Below are 14,606 nucleotides of genomic sequence, written 5' to 3' on the forward strand. Positions count from 1 at the left end.
GTCTGTTCATCATGAAGCTGACATGAAAATCACACTCTTTTACTGAGTAGTTCCTTTAAAATCATTTGAAAAAGTTTACAGATCAGTTGGCTTCCATATTTCCCATCCATGCAGTGAAGCGAACTTGCCAGCTGCTGCGCCGCTTCCTGGCTCAACTATAACTGGGTGTGAAGCACCAAGCACATGCCCGATGCATAGTTCCACCCTTCTCTTTTGTGCCATTCCACTATAATCCAGAACTTACTAAGGAACTTAATCAATTTGACCTCTTATTTTCTTGAGAAAAAAACATATGAGCTAGTTATCAACCCTTGCAATCAATCTCTCAGGAAAATTCGGGCCATTATCCAGATACTACGCAGGTATGGACCTCTCAATGTACAGCTTTTAAACATTTGCACACTCATGATGTTAGTGAACCAACAAACTGTTGTGTGACTCCTCCAAGAGCATTATGGAAAGACAGTTAAACTGAAACGATTAAATGTCAAAGAAATAGAAATCTTAAAAGTCATGGCCAGTAAGGATCAAAGTTTGCAGTAATTGGATAAAATTCCAGACATGGCAAATGAAAGCACATGGCACTTTCTTTATTCTTTTCCTTACATCTTTCAACTTCGTTGCAGAAATCATAGAAAATTACATGGATGAAGAAAATAGTGGGCTGACGTTTGGTACATGCGTGCAAGAGGATAACAACTGCAATGATGAAGCTGCCATTTCAGAACCGTTACATTCATTAAACACTTTCACTGCTTCAATGGAGCTGGCCCATGCAATCAAGCACATCAGTGCCGGTGAAGGCTTTTTTGATGACTATCGAATATCTCTTTGACTATGTCTATAACACAGGAATATATGCAACGGGCCATTGCCTTTTAGAAAAAGGGACTCTATCTTTCAAGATCATCAAGAAGAGCTTTAAATTATTAAAATAGAGAAGGGATCTGTATGTTTGGAATAATTATGTTGAGAACAGTGGTATGCATCACTGAAAGCTTGCAAAAGTGTATACAATCTGTCTACACATATTTAACAATGCATACAGCGATAAGTTCATGATCCACGACGTTAACGTACAGTGTTCAAGAAGCAGTGGAGGTGGACCTAAATAATTTCAAGGCACCTGCAGGGTGGTATTATGCCTTCAACAAGAAATATGGTATTTTATCATGAAAGAATAACCCTTGTTACAACCACAAAAATGCTATCTAAAGAAATAGCCATAATTACTGCCTGTGAAAAATTTCTCACCAACACCAGAGTTGTTACAGAACCAGTCAGTAAACAGAATGTTTACAATACTGATCAGAGTGGGTTTAATTTAGAAATGACGTCAGGTCGAACTCTTGCGAAAAAAAGGGACAAAAGATGTCATCACAATCTTTCAGTCCATCGATAACATGACTCATAGCTACATTATAATGCCAACAATATCTGCAGATGGACACTTGCAGTTACCTCTGTTTTTATTTTAAAGGAGCCGACCAGATCATTTGATCCGCGAGTCAAACAAAATTTGTTTTGCGGACAATGTTGTAGTTGTTGCCTAATCTTCTGGAAAAGTAAACAAGGAACAGTTAGAGAGTGGTGAAAAGAGGTGTTTATAAAATCACCTAAGACAACAACATATCAATTTGAATAATGGAATCTTTTTCTGGTCATAGAAGTTTGTCAGTACATGAAGACACAGAATACAAGACACGACCATTTCTATATTGACAATACCACCAGGTGGTTGAAGATTCTGCCAACTGCTAGACATATTGGTTCCCACGTGTTCAAGGCATTTGCCCGAATGTTTAGCATTTCTGGATGTCTGTGTAAACTTCAGTCAGCATAACACCATCCTACAAATACAGTCACTTCTTCACAGGCAGTTATGCACACAGTTATTTAGGTCAGTCTTCCAGTACACATAGTACTGAAGCGACTACACCAGTGACTGGCCACAATACTGTGAACATCTAGTGAAATACTGTTTTGACATAAGTATTATGTCAAAGTGTGCAATTTCTAATGTGTAGCTGGTGTCAAAAATCCCTTTGCTTTGAACACTTTTATATTGCAATTCATAATTGCAGTGGTAATGAATGAGAAGGTTTTCCAACATGTAGTGTAGTGTAATTTAATTTTGAATATCATCGATGCTTGTTATTTTCTTTGATACTAGCTGACATTATTAAAATGGAGTACATTTGTAAGAAATATACTTTATGTGCCGCATTTCTTCTTATTCCATCCTCCACTTCCCTAGCTCTTCTCATTTCACATTTTGGGGAGCTTGCTGATGTCACTTCACTTCACTGCAGAGCACTGCACGTTTGGGCATTACACAGCTGCACTGAAGTGGGGTGCTTGACAAACAACCAGAGCACGCAAATGTTTAAAGCTGTACACTGAGGGGGCCATAACTACATAGTATCAGTGTAATGCCCTGAATTTTTGCTTAAGATTGGTTGGAGAGGTTGATATCTAGCACGTGTTTTTTCTCAAGACAATATTAGGTACAGGCGATGAAGTTCCCTTGTTAGTATATTTTGTTCTGTCAGTGAACAGTTGAACTGCCCAGCATCTCTGATAATTCCCTGTGTCTTGTGAATTTTCCAATCAATAAAATTTCCCTAAGAATTCCTAACTTTCCATGTTTCGCAGGTAAGTCACCACCCTGTTTTAACTTATTGGGATGTACATATTCCTAAACATGTACGTACGGAGGCTATCAACAAAAGTAAGCCGGGTTGAAAGTACCAGTGTTCTTGACACAAATATTTTGAAGCAGTTTCCCACAGTATCAGCCAGCTGCCTTGTCGCAGAGGTAACATCAAATCCTGTCAGATCACTGAAGTTAAATGCTGTTGGGCTTGGCTAGCACTTGGACAGTATACCGACTGCCGTTGGCAAGTGCAGAGTGCACTCAGGACTTTTAAGGTAAACTGAGGAGCTACTTTATTGAGAAGCAGTGGCTTTACTCTCATAAACTGACAACGACCAGGATAGTAGTGTGCTGACCACATGCCCCTCCATATCCGTATCCAGTGATGCCTATAGGTTGAGGATGACACGGCAATCGGCAAGTACTGTTGGGTTTTCTGAGGCCTGTTCAGATGGCGTTTAGTTTAGTTCCCACAATCTCATATTAACCAAAAGTAACACCTCTTTACACACAAACCAGAGTCTTTATTACTAAGTGAAACAATATTATGAATTTGGGATGACAGTAACACTCACTATTATCATCATTTAATGCCATCAGTAACATAATCTATGATTTCTCTAAACAGGCACACTTTTTTTCCACATTTTCTGTTGTTCAGCCTCTCCCTTCTGCTAAGTGTTTACACTTTATTACTCTGCAAAATACCTGTGGTATCTTCTACTTTTTCTTGAAACTACTGGTGATTCACCTACACCAATCATTCATCTCTCGCCTGTCACATTTGATCACTGTGTAACTTTGCATTTCTATATTTATAAACAGTGTAAGGTCACATGAATTGACATTGTAGCTTGTGGTAGTTTTATACTTTTGATGTGATGGCAGCAATGCAGCAGTGGTTTTCATAGCAGTAAATTGGAAGTTTGTACAAAATACATACATAAATAAAAATGCATTACTTGTAATCTTTAGTTCATTTCTGTTCATATCACATATGTATACTAGCACACTCAATGTTAATACAGAGCAAATGGTATACAGAATACACAATCCATTCAATGACATACACTCTTAAGACATGTAACTTCATTATAGTGAACCAATCTTGAGAAAGGAATAAGACAACAGTTTTCCTAGTCATCATTATATTGTTTTTCAGTAGTGTTTTTTGAGAGTCCCTAAACATACGAGCCCAACTGAAAACTGAGCATAGGCCACATGAATACCATGACAGACTTTGATGCAACGACTCCTTGACCGGTCACTTAAATGCACTGAATAGTATTAAAGTGAATTGCAGATGACTTGTACTTGAGGAATGTACAACATAAAACTTCACCAATTGCAAAAAAGGAATAACTGTACATACTTGAATTCTGATGAGTGGCTTTCAAGCAGTGAGAGTTTATGCAGTTCTTCATTCAAAACATCCATCACAGGTTTCGGCACTGTTTTATCCTGTTATTTGAAAAATAAATGCAATGTTGCTAAACAAATTTCAAAAGCTTTTAATATAATGCATTCCAATCATTTGTAATTAAATTCTACTTAAGAGTAAATCAAAGCAACACTGTCTAGAGCCAATGGGGATAAAACAGAACATTAAGGAAATATGGAACAACAGAGAATCAATTATTATTCACTAAACAGCAATAAAGATGATGACCTCCCATAGTTACCTTAATTCTCTCCCTAAATTTGTCTTCAATGGCATCTTTATCATCTTTTTCAAGGCCAAGTTCCTTCTTTATTATCTTCAGTTGCTCATGAAGAATGTATTTACGATGTTGCTGTTTCACTTTCTCCTCTACTTCACGGCCAATCTTTTGCTGCAGTTTACTCAACTCAAATTCCTTCTTCAGCAGAGCAAGTGACAGCATAAGGCGCTTGGGTATCTGTATGCAAAAAACAGATGTAAAGGTACATTGTAAATGAGATTTAGTAAGGTACTGCTGCAATTTGCTAACAAGAAAGTACTTATTAACTACAAAACACGTCTGATCATTTTGGTTTTCAATTTTTATCAAAACCTAATGCAGCACACACCATGAATGCACATAATAATGGAAAAAATAATGTGAAGTAATGGATGTTGTCTAATATGACAGAGATGTATATATGATTTTATCACCAATTCCACTTTTACTAGATGAATGAGCTAAGGAACAACTGTCTTTCCTACTTCTGTACAAAGTAGTCTTCTTACCATAACACAACATTAATGTACATTGATTTTAATTTTGTGAACAGGTAAGAAAGGTACTTGTTAGAGAGTATGGTACACAGAAACAAACTCACTCATTGCAACGCAATGAACTCTGAAACATCTCACCTGGTAGAACAGCAGCAACTTTATACACCTCACAGTGCATAACAGTAAATGCCAATAACATTATCACAATAATTATCAAGTGAACATTCAATATTTTTTATGCAGTATTGTTTCCCCATTTAGTTTACATTTTCTCATACTCTGAAATACACTGCCAGAAAAAAAAGAATAGTACATGTGGATAGACAATGTAGATTTTGATCTGATGATGCCATATGCCATCTGTGTGATATTAGATGTACTGATAAAAGGTTTCAATGACATCCACCTACAGATAGCACAGTCACATAGCTACCAGAGTGCCATCTGTGTCTATCCTGTAACAGGGATGTTCACAGCCAGAAAGCTCAGTGTGGTGCAAAGGTGTTAAGCAAGCAGGCTACAATGCCACAGATGCACTCGTGCTTCCTGCAGCCAACTAAGCGAGTTTTAAAGGGGTCAAACTATGGCTCTCCGAGTGGTGGGGTAGTCCTTTTGGGGAACTGCCATAGATGTTTTACATGATACATTAGTTGCATAATGAGGCTGGTATCAGGGGCCACATGAACACTCTCACACCTGTAGAAGAGATTCTGGATGGCCATGCAGCACAGATTATTGTACAGTGACAGATCATACAGCTACCACAGCACTGATCAAACAGTTTGTGAGCCCAGACATGTCAACATGAACTGTTGCGAAACAGTTATTAGCAATGGGACTATCTGCAAACTCACCTCTAGCCCATCTTCCATTCGTGCCACAGCATCGATGCACACAGCTCAACTGTCACTGTCAGATGATCACTTGGAAGATGGAATCGTCCGCCATCATCTACAGCGATGAAAGCAGATTCTGCCAGCACTCAAGTGATGGTCATTTGTTCATACGACATAGACTTGGTGAATACTGTCTTGTAAAGCGCATTCATCCACAACTCACTGGCCCCACCCCAATCCCTAATGGTCTGGGGTGTGATAAGCTAAAGCTCTGTTATACCTTCAGTGTTTCTGAAGTAATGTTAATCAGCACTCAGTATAACATATCCCAGGACAGTATTTGCCATCTGTACTACAACTGACTGGATGCCAGAGTCAGCACTTGCACTGTCGCATGGGGCAGACTACACCGCATAGTAATATGGGTGTTGCAGCATGGGTCAATACCTGGTACCCCAGACCCAATTGTGCTATTGATCTGTAAATGTAATCATTTCATGTACTCCATATGTATTGTTGCAACAATAAATCTCGAGTGAACTAAGGGTGTACTTTTTTTTCGGCAGTGTAGTTAAGTTGTTCTTCACTATGAAGTTGTGTTTCTGTGGCATTAAATGGGAACTTTAGAAAGCTAAGATGTCTGAAAAATTCTTTCCTCCCTTGAATAATTTTGTTACATGGGTATGAGAGTACTGCAGTGACCAGTTAAGATACAGAAAGCAAAGGAAGAGAGAAGATTCAAAAGAATCTATAGTAGTCTGGGAGATAGCAGAATGTAACAACTTGCACTATAACATGGTTTGGTACATACAGGAGACAACAGAAGATGTACAGAATATAGTACTTACATCCATTTCTGACAGAACCTCTTGAAGCTCCTGAGGCTCAGCACCTGTCAAAGCTGCACCCAGATCTGATAGATACACTGGATTGTCAACCACACGTTCACCTTGGTGAAGCATTTGTTGCAGTGCATCACGGTAAAGATGATTCAAATTAATGAGGTCACGAATTGTTTTTATCAGCTCTTGTGTCAAAGCCTGTTAAAAGAAGATGATGATTTATGAGTAAAAGCCATTTCTATATCAGTAATCCTTAGCAACTTAAATGAATTCAAACTATGGGAAGTCCACAACGGAGTAACAATATAAAAAGGGTAGATTGCTACTCACCATATACAGGAGACACTGAATCACATTTAAGCACAATGAGAAAGACTGTTAAAAATTTCAGCTTTTGGACAAATGTCCTCCTTCCAAAATAGACGACGGCAATGATTATGATGATTTTAGGTGAGGAGCACTTGACATCATGGTCATCAGTGCCCTGATGACAAATCAGCACGTCAGTCTTGTGGGTGGTGATGAAGGCCGTCCCCACATGCAGAGCAGTTTATAATGCATTGAAGTCCGCCTCCCCTCCTCACCAATTACCAAAATAGAAGACATACGCATTCACACAAGCACAACCTGCAGACCGCAGTCATGCCCCAGAACCAGAGACAGTGGCCATGTGTGTGTGTGTTCTTTTTTTATTATTATTATTTGGTTGTTTTTTCCCCTACTCAGAAGAAGTAGTTTTTTGACCAAAAGCTGCCTGTCTGACTCAAAGCCTCCTCTATTTGGTAAGTAACAGTATGTCCTTTCCATATTATTGTTAAATGAATTCAATAATTTAATATTTCTAGGAACTTTGGATAAGAAACATTTTATAATGACAATTTATCTAAGACCTAAAAATGAAGCAAAGAAACTAAATTTCATATCTTAATAACAACTATACTAATCAATAATATGTATATTATGAATGTAAAGTTAACCATTTTAGCACCGGAAAATAGGTATCTAAACTTAGCTAACAAATATTATTATTCTTATACAACTGCTAGATATATCAAAGTACTTTCATTTTCTCAGGAGTTCAGAAACTCATAGAGCACCCTCCCCCCCCCCCCCCCCCCCCCTGCTCGAATGATGGACTAGTGTAACTGTTAGATCAAGTCAAGCTATCCTAATACTGGAGTTCCAGTTCTGTTTCAACAGCACAGAGCTTTACGAGGCAACTAGAAATGATAAAGTTCCTCAACCTTTGGACTAACTTACACAGATAATTACACAGTGCAACAATGAAACTAGCCGCTAAACAAAAATATGTGGTTGTTATGTAGATCAGTGCTCTGATGACAATGGTGAAAACCACTGTTCGCTATCATCTAAACTTTCTTCTGGAAATGCAATTTTATCTGCACTCGGCTGCACTATTTATACTGACTCACCACTTATTACATTCTGTTATTTTAGGAATATTATTACTTAGTGGTGGGAGTAGAGATGGGAGTGGGAGGCAGCCACTAGGGGTAGATAAAGGGTAGTTGCAGTTGTCTCAATCAATTAACTATTGACTCTCTCACTATAAAATCACACAGTAATAATTCTTGACCTGTACATCCGCTGAGGTGAAGAATACTCAGTGATGTCTAGGATGTATGTTAATTCACTAAGTCTTTTCTGTTATGTGTATGGCGAGTTTACAACTCTCAAATACGTTCCACTTCAACTGTTGTCAGAAAGGTGTATAGGTTGTATTTTGAATCAAAGGTAGATGAGGGTACGTGCTGGGCACCACAGAACTGTTGCTCATGTTGCTCCTGCTATTTAAGAGGCTGACTGCATGGAAACCACCCGTCTATGCCATTTGCCATACCACATTAGTGGAGGGAACCTAGAGAGACAGCAGATAGATACTTTGGTTAATGAAAGTAAAAAGAAAACACAAGTAAATCAAAATGGCAGTTTCTTATGCAAATTTGGAATCTGTAATTTGCCCAGTTCCACATTCTGATTCTCTCCCAGTTTCAAAAACACCAATGGAATGGTCATTAGAATATGAAACAGACGAAGGTAGTGACAAACCAACAGATCATGAAGATCTTGTGTACATGCCATCTGCAGTGCGGCTACAACCACAGCCACTGTCGTAAGCAGGACTGAATGATTTTTTAAGAGATCTAAATTGTTCAAAGAAGCATGCAGAATTATTTGGTTCTTGTCTTTTGTAACAATCAAACACCAACATTACATTCCGTAAATGACAGCTTGGTTGTTCCACTTTTTTCTCAACAACAGAGATTTTGGTATACTGTAATGACATAAATGGGCCTGCTTACAAAATTTGGGATGATCCACAATCCAGAACAATGGCGACTATTTTTACAGGTTCCTGAAAGAGCAGTTACAAATCTGTTCTCTTACACAACACAAACAAGAAATCTTCGACACCAGTGGCCCATTCCGTTGAGTTAAAGGAAACCTATGAGAATGTTAGGCTACTCCTGAAGTGCATTGGCTGTTCGAATCAGAAATGGAAAATATGTGGCAATCTCAAAGTTCTGAGACTACTACTGCGAATGCAGACTGGTTACGCAAAATACTGCGTTTCTTGTGTCACTGGATAGTAGGGCAAGGAAAGACCATTATGTAGTCAAAGAGCGGCATTTTATAGAAATTTTCAATCCTAGTGGGGAAAAAAATGTTGCATGAACCCCCTGCTGACAAAGACAGTGTGCTGACACTGCCACTCCATCTGAAATTGGGCTTTATCAAGAATTTTGTGAAAGTAATTGGCAAAGATGGCTAAAGTTTTCAATTTTTACAATCTAAGTTTCCTGCAATTAGCACTGCAAAAAATTAAGAAGGAATTTTCAATGGGCCTCAGATCCATGGCATGATGAAAGATATTATTTTTGAACAGCTGCTGACAGGTAATAAGCAGCCTGTTTGGCTAACTTTTAAAGATGTATGCTACAATTTCTTGGCAAATGTAATGTCTGAGAATTAGAGGGAACACAAGCTAGACTGTTAAGGTTATGGAGTGCTACAGGTCTCTGAAATTTCATTTCCTTCATTCTCATTTGGATTTCTTTCCACTTAATCTTGGAGATGTGAGTGACAAACAAGGTGAATGATTTCATCAAGATAGTGCTGCTATGGAAAGATGAAATAAGAGAAGATGGTTACTAAACTTTTGGTGGATTAGCAAAGGACTCTCCTACAAAACGTTTCACCATCCATCCATCCATCCATCCATCCATCCATCCATCCATAAACTGAAAGCTTCCAGGAAAAATTTCTAAATAGCAAGAACATTTCAACACTTATTCAGATTTCTTGTACTATTTTCTTTTCATTTTATGTTTTGTAATACAAAAATTACTTTTGTTGCATGACCTGTATATTAATCGACTACAGATACCTCCTGTACTGTTACTGAGTTGTTTCCAAGTTTCTTGAAAGTGGTACATGCGGCACATCTTCCCCAGAAAAACTGGTATGTGGTGGAACACTTCTGATTTTATTTTTCCAATCAGTGTATGTGATTTAGTAAAGAACACATACTCTCACCTTGTGGCAAGACACAAAGTTCAAATTTCTTGCAGTGTGTCATAAGAGGACCTTTAATTTGACAAAGACTCTGAGCCGATGTGAAAATTTACATTCTGCACATACACAAAGCACCCCAGAGATAAAAGAAGCAATTGGGGACAGAAACCATTCTCCGAAAACTGAGTATTAAAACTCAAACCTTTGAATTTACAGTCACACACTTTTCCACAAAGACATATATCTAGCAATATTTAGTAATGTCACTATCAAAAAAGGATTCCCATGAGATTGTGCTGCACTCACAATCTGTGACACAATTTTTCACAATAAGGAACAGTTGCTGCATTGTGTAACAGCAAGGAAACATTTGTCTTCTCTTGGAAATGACACAACACTATCTCCCTTCTGAAGCTGTGGGTTCATGATTACAGATAAGTACTTAGTAAAACTGTTTGTAGATTGTAGACTTACAATCTTACACGGCCAATGCACTGTACTGAACTGTACTCAGGCATCAAACAGAGCTATATTAACAAACATGCTAGGAAAACTTCAAAAAACACCTTCTCAACCTATTAAACATCACCAACATGTTTGATATTTGATATTAATAAAACATACAGATGTCATTTAATAAGTAAATCCCCCAAATCTTTAAAAGTAACTTGCGGACATTTAGCATCAGTAGTTCCTGTGATGTGACAAATAATAATATGATACTCTATACCATATCTTAACATGTCTTGTACAATTTCAATGATAGCTTCATGACCTGTCCTTGCAGCTATTTGAAATGACTCAGTGTGGACACACGACCTTTAACATACTTCACAACAGAGAAATTAAATTTAATTAGGTCAAGAGAGCAATGAAGCAAACAAACAAAAAAGGAGTTTTGGTTGGGGACATGTCAAACCACTAAGATACAGTAACTACAAATGCCTGTATGGCAGTAATGTAAAGTACCAATATGTAGAAAAATCATTATGGTTTGCTTGTATTTGTAGTATAATTTAAGGCTGCAGTTAATGATCACATACATAATATCAGTCAGTTTTCCTTGCCCAAACTATTTATCGACTTACCCCCAATCCATATTCACCTACTATGTTTCCTTCTCTTCCTTTTCCTACTATCGAATTCCAGTCACCCATGACTATTAAATTTTCATCTCCCTTCACTATCTGAATAATTTCTTTTATCTCATATGTTTCTTCAATTTCTTCGCCATCTGCAGAGCTAGTTGGCATATAAACTTGTACTACTCTAGTAGGCGTGGGTTTCGTGTCTATCTTGGCCACGATAAGGCGTTCACTATGTTGTTTGTAGTAGCTTACCCACACTCCTATTTTTATTCATGATTAAACTTACTCCTGCATTACCCCTATTTGATTTTGTATTTATAATCCTGTATTCACCAGACCAAAAGTCTTCTTCCTCCTGCCACCAAACTTTGCTTATTCCCACTATATCTAACTCTAACCCATCCATTTCCCTTTTTAAATTTTCTAACCTACCTGCCCAGTTAAGGGATCTGACATTCCACGCTCCAATCCGTAGAACGCCAGTTTTCTTTCTCCTGATAACGACATCCTCTTGAGTAGTCCCTGCCCAGAGATCTGAATGGGGGACTATTTTACCTTCAGAATATTTTACCAAAGAGGGTGCCATCATCATTTAACCATACAGCACAGCTGCATGCCTTCGGGAAAAATTACGGCTGTAGTTTCCCCTTGTTTTCAGCCGTTCGCAGTACCAGCACAGCAAGGCCATTTTGGTTGGTGTTACAAGGCCAGATCAGTCAATCATCCAGACTGTTGCCCCTGCAACTACTGAAAAGGCTGTTGCCCCTCTTCAGGAACCACACGTTTTTTCTGACCTCTCCAACACATACCCCTCCGTTGTGGTTGCACCTGTATCGCTGAGGTATGCAAGCCACCCCATCAATGACAAGGTGTATGGTTCATGGGGGGAATATTACAATATGTTTAGAGAAAAGAACCAAAGAAACTCCTGTTCCTCCCAATGGTTTGCTTGAAACTGACATACTAAGTACCGTATTATTATTTGTATATGAACTAGCTCTGTATTCATAACACCCCACATGCTTTAATGGCAACCAGGATGTTGCACAATGCCTCTGTGTTCAGGCTAAGGAAAACTCATATTAAAAAAATCTACTATTGTAGACATACACACTTTCATTAATTGTTTCATTAGTAATTAAACCTACTAGTATGAGCATTGTATACTCTACAGATAATATCAGATTTTCAATTAGGAAAATGTTTTGGTCATATCTCATGAACTGAGAGGATTTCTTTTGTAATTACCCTCATATGTGGATGAAGTGCATCATAGGCACTTATGTGAAATCTAAAACTTAGCGTTTTCTGTACAATCAGACTTGGTAGCATAAATATATCACCATAGTACAAAAACGGTAACTTCTTAGCACTTTCCAAGTTGTAATTGTAGTACATATAGCTTGAAGCCAAGTGCCTCATCTAACTAAATCACCTGCTACTGGTAACCCCTTGAAAAGTTGTAGAGCTATACCTTAGTCCCTGCACAAAAACAGATTCTTGTCTTGCCACCAGGGTGAGTCCATTCCTTTGTTCTGGAGGGGTAGTTGACTCAGTTGCATGTTGCCTGCTGAGCTGTGTGCTTCTTCTGCCAGTCAGTTGTGAATTGTGTGTCGCCCGCTGACTAGTGTACTTCGCACATTCTAGCTGCTTCTACACAGAATGGCATCACAGTCTCCAAGCACAGTACATGGATGGAAAGTGCTTCATAGTCACAAACGGGGGAAAGTGTGCACAAAATTTATGTCAGAAGAAACAAATGAGGGAGTAAAAATCCCATTAAAAAGTATGCTAGAGAGGGTGGCAACAGCCACTGTCGTTTCTCGTCACACACCTAAAGAGAATAAAGAAAGAGACAGCTAAGGTACTTCACATGACATCCCTAATCCTGGAAAGATGTGGAAGAGGGAGAGAGCTTTATATTATGCTAGTTTTGATCACACACAAACAGTGCCCGACATTAAAACCACCATTCTGTCAATCAGAGAAAATACCACATTTAAAGGAGACAGTTCATAATTACAATCCTATTACATGAGATGGGCTTCCGAAGGTATTATTATTTTGTTCCTATTTTGTTGAGATATTTAAATGTTCATATAATTCACATCGTATGAAGGCCAGAGTAGTGGGAGGTAGCTCAATCATGTATATGTAGGGTATGCTTGCTTGTGTGAACATGTGCATCTTCTTTTCTGAAGAAGGCTTTGGCTGAGAGCTAACAGATAACTGTCTTTTCATCCTGCCTGCAATTCAACATGTCATCTTTACAGTAAGTAGTCATCTACCCCTTTCATAATATAGTTGATATTCCAATCTGGACTTTGTAATGTTTCATTTCACATTTTACAGCATTTACCAGGTGGAAGAGGGCATCAGATAACAGGAAGCTACTAGCTGAATGTTTAGATATACAATGTAAATGCTTTGACTTCTATAATTAAGTGGGAAATTATCGTAAAGAGGGCACATCCATCATATATATCAAAAATATATACTCATAGTGTTCACAATAGGTTCAAAAAGTTGTCAGATGGATCAAGTGACAAAATAAACAAACCTCTTGCAAAAGGACATCTCGTTGTTGTACACACAGGTAATAAGCATATCATGTGAATGTATAGTTGTGCACAATGCAATAAATTTATTCCCAGCTGAAAATGAGTAAATGGTCCACCCTACAGGAGGTATTCTGGTTTTGTGCTTTTAACATTCAAGTTGGGGAATGAAACGAAGGATTACCATGAAGAGATAACCGTTTCAAAATTTTCAAGGTAACTATTAGAGACATTACATTCACTTCAAATGCCTGCATAAAGAAGTATTGCAGCTCTATTCGATTACTGTGTGTGTTTTTTTTTTTTTTTTTTTTTTTTTGTATTAGGTGTCTGGAACAGAAATTAACACCAAACTGTCCAAGCAACTCCATTACTGTACTTAAAAATATGAGTTATCGCAATACGCTAGAAGAAAACACACACAAACGATGTACAAATAGAAAGTTGACATGCCAAAATGGTTAAAATCTCATAATATTAAATCTTTCCAATGGAACACAAAAATTGAGCTATGTGCCTTAATAAAATGCATCAAGCTGAAAATGTGTTAACTGCAGGCAAGCTTTTGCCTCATGGACATTCTGTTCTCTGACTGGCACAACATTACCCAGAATTAAATGCAACAGGATTGATACAAGCACAAGTAAAAAATTGGGTTACTGTCAACAATGTTACTTTTAAGCTCGACAATGTTTGGAAGCTAGCCAAGGAAAAATTTGCCTCTTGTCACTGAGTTACAGTGAGAAGCAGTTTGTAGACACCTCGAAGGCATCAAAAAGAAATATACCGAGCATGAAACATTAATGGCAAAATAAAAGTTGTTATTGATCTTCATTCTAGTGATTACTTTGACACCTATGATGATAATGAGTTTCAATCCTCACTTTCTGAC

The 14,606-nt window shown here is 38.0% G+C and overlaps 1 protein-coding gene across 1 annotated transcript in view; it reads right to left on the reverse strand.

The window, feature by feature from the left end:
* The window catches only part of LOC126266639 (lon protease homolog, mitochondrial-like), a 131,656-nt gene that overhangs the window by 46,802 nt on the left and 70,248 nt on the right, over window positions 1–14,606 (reverse strand). Inside the window, exons 5-7 of the mRNA XM_049971029.1 lie at window positions 6,538–6,729; window positions 4,339–4,554; window positions 4,029–4,117 (exon numbers count right to left, since the gene is read on the reverse strand). Coding sequence (XP_049826986.1) covers window positions 4,029–4,117; window positions 4,339–4,554; window positions 6,538–6,729 — 497 coding nt within the window. The remainder of the gene's footprint in view (window positions 1–4,028; window positions 4,118–4,338; window positions 4,555–6,537; window positions 6,730–14,606) is intronic.

The sequence above is a fragment of the Schistocerca gregaria genome, chromosome 4 (assembly GCF_023897955.1).
Source record: "Schistocerca gregaria isolate iqSchGreg1 chromosome 4, iqSchGreg1.2, whole genome shotgun sequence".
In the NCBI taxonomy this organism is placed as follows: domain Eukaryota; kingdom Metazoa; phylum Arthropoda; class Insecta; order Orthoptera; family Acrididae; genus Schistocerca; species Schistocerca gregaria.